This window comes from Zalophus californianus, chromosome 14 (genome assembly GCF_009762305.2).
Source record: "Zalophus californianus isolate mZalCal1 chromosome 14, mZalCal1.pri.v2, whole genome shotgun sequence".
Classification (NCBI taxonomy): domain Eukaryota; kingdom Metazoa; phylum Chordata; class Mammalia; order Carnivora; family Otariidae; genus Zalophus; species Zalophus californianus.
In genome coordinates, this window is record NC_045608.1 from 26,465,861 (window position 1) to 26,470,023 (window position 4,163).

Sequence of the window (4,163 nt, forward strand, 5' to 3'; positions counted from 1 at the left end):
ATGTCGGACTCTGAGGAGGAGAGCCAGGACCGGCAACTGAAAATCGTCGTGCTGGGGGACGGCACCTCCAGGAAGACCTTTTTAGCTACATGTTTTGCTCAAGAAACTTTTGGGAAACAGTACAAACAAACTATAGGGCTGGATTTCTTTTTGAGAAGGATGACGTTGCCAGGAAACCTGAATGTTACTCTTCAAGTTTGGGATATAGGAGGACAGACAATAGGAGGCAAGACGTTGGATAAATATATCTGTGGAGCACAGGGAATCCTCTTGGTATATGATATTACAAATTATCAAAGCTTTGAGAATTTAGAAGACTGGTATTCTGTGGTGAAGAAAGTGAGCGAGGAGTCAGAAACTCAGCCATTGGTTGCCTTGGTGGGCAATAAAATTGATTTGGAGCACATGCGAACAGTAAAACCTGAAAAACACTTAAGGTTTTGCCAGGAGAATGGTTTTAGTAGCCACTTTGTCTCAGCAAAGACAGGAGACTCTGTCTTCCTGTGTTTCCAGAAAGTTGCTGCTGAAATCCTTGGAATCAAATTAAACAAAGCAGAAATAGAACAGTCACAGCATATTGTCAGGGCAGAAATAGTGAAGTACCCGGAAGAAGATAATCGACATACCAACTCTGCTCAGAGTAGAGTCTGTTCAGTACAGTAGCGCAGAGGGTGGTGAAGGCAGATATTGTAAACTACAACCAGGAACCTCTGTCAAGAACTGTTAACCCTCCTAGGAGCTCTATGTGTGCAGTTCGGTGAGCGAACTTTACCTTTGTACCAGTGGTCCTGGCGGCCCTTCACCCCGTGTGGCCTGGGCCTCTAGGAGCTCTGTTATCAGTGGCCATCTCTATAGTGTTCAGTTAGCACCTTCCTCCCAGCTCCCTCGGCTCCTCGGCCTGGACGGGATTCAACTTCGGGACGACACACTTGGAATCCATTAGACTGCTTCACTGAAAAAGAATAATGTTGGTTCTCTTTACGTTCTCCTTTTTTCTCCGATGTAAACTTTTTTAGACAGATATGAAAACTATACAGGTCTTGATCAGCAGCCAGGATTTTGGCCCAGCACCGTTTCATTCTCTTATCTGAACTCCTACCTGGCAAAGTGCACTTCTGAGTGCAAACATTTAAACAAGTAATATATTTTCTCTACAGATACTTCAGAAGGCATTCTTTTGCTGTCTATTGTGAGTGAAAATATATAAAGTTCTATTCAACTGAAAATGCTTGAAATAAAGCTGTATCTATTTTTTTCATTTTTTTAAAAACGGCCTAAATTGTTTATATTGTTGCTGTAGCTCACAAAGTAGTGAGTATTTGCTATTGTATTTTTATTACTGTGTCATGGTCATTATGTATTGTGTAATACTCAGGTTAGATGGCTTTTTGAAGTTTGATAAGTGTTCAGCTGACGTTTCCTCCAAACTGCATAAGAGCACTCCCAGAACGAGTTACGGCTGTTGTTGGATCATTGTGGATCACACTGTACCTGATGTTCAGATGTTCTTCTCCTGCAAATAAACTTATTTCAGTTAAAAAAAAAAGAAAGAAAGAAAGTGAGGGGGTGGAAAACTATTTACCATGCTAATGGACACCAAAAGAAAGCTGGGGTGGCAATCCTTATATCAGACAAATTAGATTTTAAACCAAAGACTGTAATAAGAGATGAGGAAGAACACTATATCCTACTTAAAGGGTCTATCCAATAAGAAGATCTAACAATTGTAAATATCTATGCCCCTAACATGGAAGCAGCCAATTATATAAGGCAGTTAATAACAAAAGCAAAGAAACACATTGACTACAATACAATAATAGTGGGGGACTTTAACACCCCCCGACTGAAATGGACAGATCATCTAAGCAAAAGATCCACAAGGAAATAAAGACTTTAAATGACACACTGGACCAGGGGCGCCTGGGTGGCTCAGTTGGTTAAGCAACTGCCTTCGGCTCAGGTCATGATCCCAGGGTCCTGGGATCGAGCCCCACATCGGGCTCCCTGCTCGGCGGGAAGCCTCCTGCTCCCTCTCCCACTCCCTCTGCTTGTGTTCCCTCTCTCACTGTCTCTCCCTCTCTCTGTCAATTAAATAAATAAATAAATAAATCTTTAAATGACACACTGGACCAAATGGACTTCACAGATCTATTCAGAACATTCCATCCCAAAGCAACAGAATACACATTCTTCTCTAGTGCCCATGGAACATTCACCAGAATAGATCACACCCTAGGTCACAAATCAGGTCTCAACCAGTACCAAAAGATTGGGATTATTCCCTGCATATTTTCAGACCACAATGCTTTGAAACTAGAACTCAATCACAAGAGGAAAGTCGGAAAGAACTCAAATACATGGAGGCTAAAGAGCATCCTACTAAAGAATGAATGAGTCAACCAGGAAATTAAAGAAGAATTAAAAAAATTCATGGAAACCAATGAAAACGAAAACACAACTGTTCAAAATCTTTGGGATACAGCAAAGGCAGTCCTGAGAGGAAAGTATATAGCAATACAAGCCTTTCTCAAGAAACAAGAAAGGTCTCAAATACACAGCCTAACCCTACACCTAAAGGAGCTGGAGAAAGAACAGCAAATAAAGCCTAAACCCAGCAGGAGAAAAGAAATAATAAAGATCAGAGCAGAAATCAATGCACTAGAAACCAAAAGAACAGTAGAACACATCAACGAAACTAGGAACTGGTTCTTTGAAAGAATTAACAAGATTGATAAACCCTTGGTCAGACTTATCAAAAAGAAAAGAGAAAGGACCCAAATCAACAAAATCATGAATGAAAGAGGAGAGATCACAACCAACATCAAAGATATACAAACAATTATAAGAACATATTATGAGCAACTCTATGCCAGACAATTAGATAATCTGGAAGAAATGGATGCATTCCTAGAGATGTATTAACTACCAAAACTGAACCAGGAAGAAATAGAAAACCTGAACAGACCTATAACCACTAAGGAAATTGAAGCAGTCATCAAAAATCTCCCAACAAACAAAAGCCCAGGGCCAGATGGCTTCCCAGGGGGATTCTACCAAACATTTAAAGAAGAATTAATACCTATTCTCCTGAAACTGTTCCAAAAAATAGAAATGGAAGGAAAACTTCCAAACTCGTTTTATGAGGCCACCATTACCTTGATCCCCAAATCAGAAAAAGACCCCATCAAAAAGGAGAATTACAGACCAATATCCTTGATGAACATGGATGCAAAAATTCTCACCAAAACACTAGCCAATAGGATCCAACAGTACATTAAAAAGATTATTCACCATGACCAAGTGGGATTTATCCCTGGGCTGCAAAGTTGGTTCAACATCCGCAAATCAATCAACGTGATACAATACATTAACAAAAGAAAGAACAAGAACCATATGATCCTCTCAATAGATGCAGAAAAAGCATTTGACAAAGTACAGCGTCCTTTCTTGATCAAAACTCTTCAGAGTATAGGGATAGAGGGTACATTCTTCAATATCATAAAAGCCATCTATGAAAAACCCACAGCGAATATCATTCTCAACGGGGAAAAACTGAGAGCTTTCCCCCTAAGGTCAGGGACGCGGCAGGGATGTCCACTATCACCACTGCTATTCAACATAGTATTAGAAATCCTAGCCACAGCAATCAGACAACAAAAAGAAATCAAAGGCATCCAAATCGGCAAAGAAGAAGTCAAACTCTCACTCTTTGCAGATGATATGATACTTTACGTGGAAAACTCAAAAGACTCCACCCCACAACTGCTAGAACTCATACGGGAATTCAGTAAAGTGGCAGGATATAAAATCAATGCACAGAAATCAATGGCATTCCTATATACCAACAACAAGACAGAAGAAAGAGAAATTAAGGAGTCGATCCCATTTACAACTGCACCCAAAACCATAAGCTACCTAGGAATAAATCTAACCAAAGAGGCAAAGAATCTGTACTCAGAAAACTATAAAATACTCATGACAGAAATTGAGGAAGACACAAAGAAATGGAAAAACATTCCATGCTCATGGATTGAAAGAGCAAATATTGTGAAGATGTCAATGCTACCTAGAGCAATCTACACATTCAATGCAATCCCCATCAAAATACCATCCACTTTTTTCAAAGAAATGGAACAAAGAATCCTAAAATTTATATGGAACCA

At 39.8% G+C, this 4,163-nt stretch overlaps 1 protein-coding gene across 2 annotated transcripts; it reads left to right on the forward strand.

Annotated features, from left to right (window-relative positions):
* On the forward strand, positions 1-1,093 carry LOC113913189 (ras-related protein Rab-28-like). 2 transcript variants are annotated; one of them, XM_027577264.2, is made up of 2 exons: positions 1-579; positions 669-810. In XM_027577264.2, the coding sequence occupies exons 1-2, from the start codon at positions 1-3 to the stop codon at positions 759-761; spliced, it is 672 nt and encodes a 223-aa protein (XP_027433065.1). In that variant the 3' UTR covers positions 762-810. The 2 variants fall into 2 exon arrangements, with proteins under 2 accessions (XP_027433065.1, XP_027433064.1); XM_027577263.2 differs by having other exon boundaries at positions 1-1,093.
* The last annotated feature ends 3,070 nt before the right edge of the window (positions 1,094-4,163 follow it).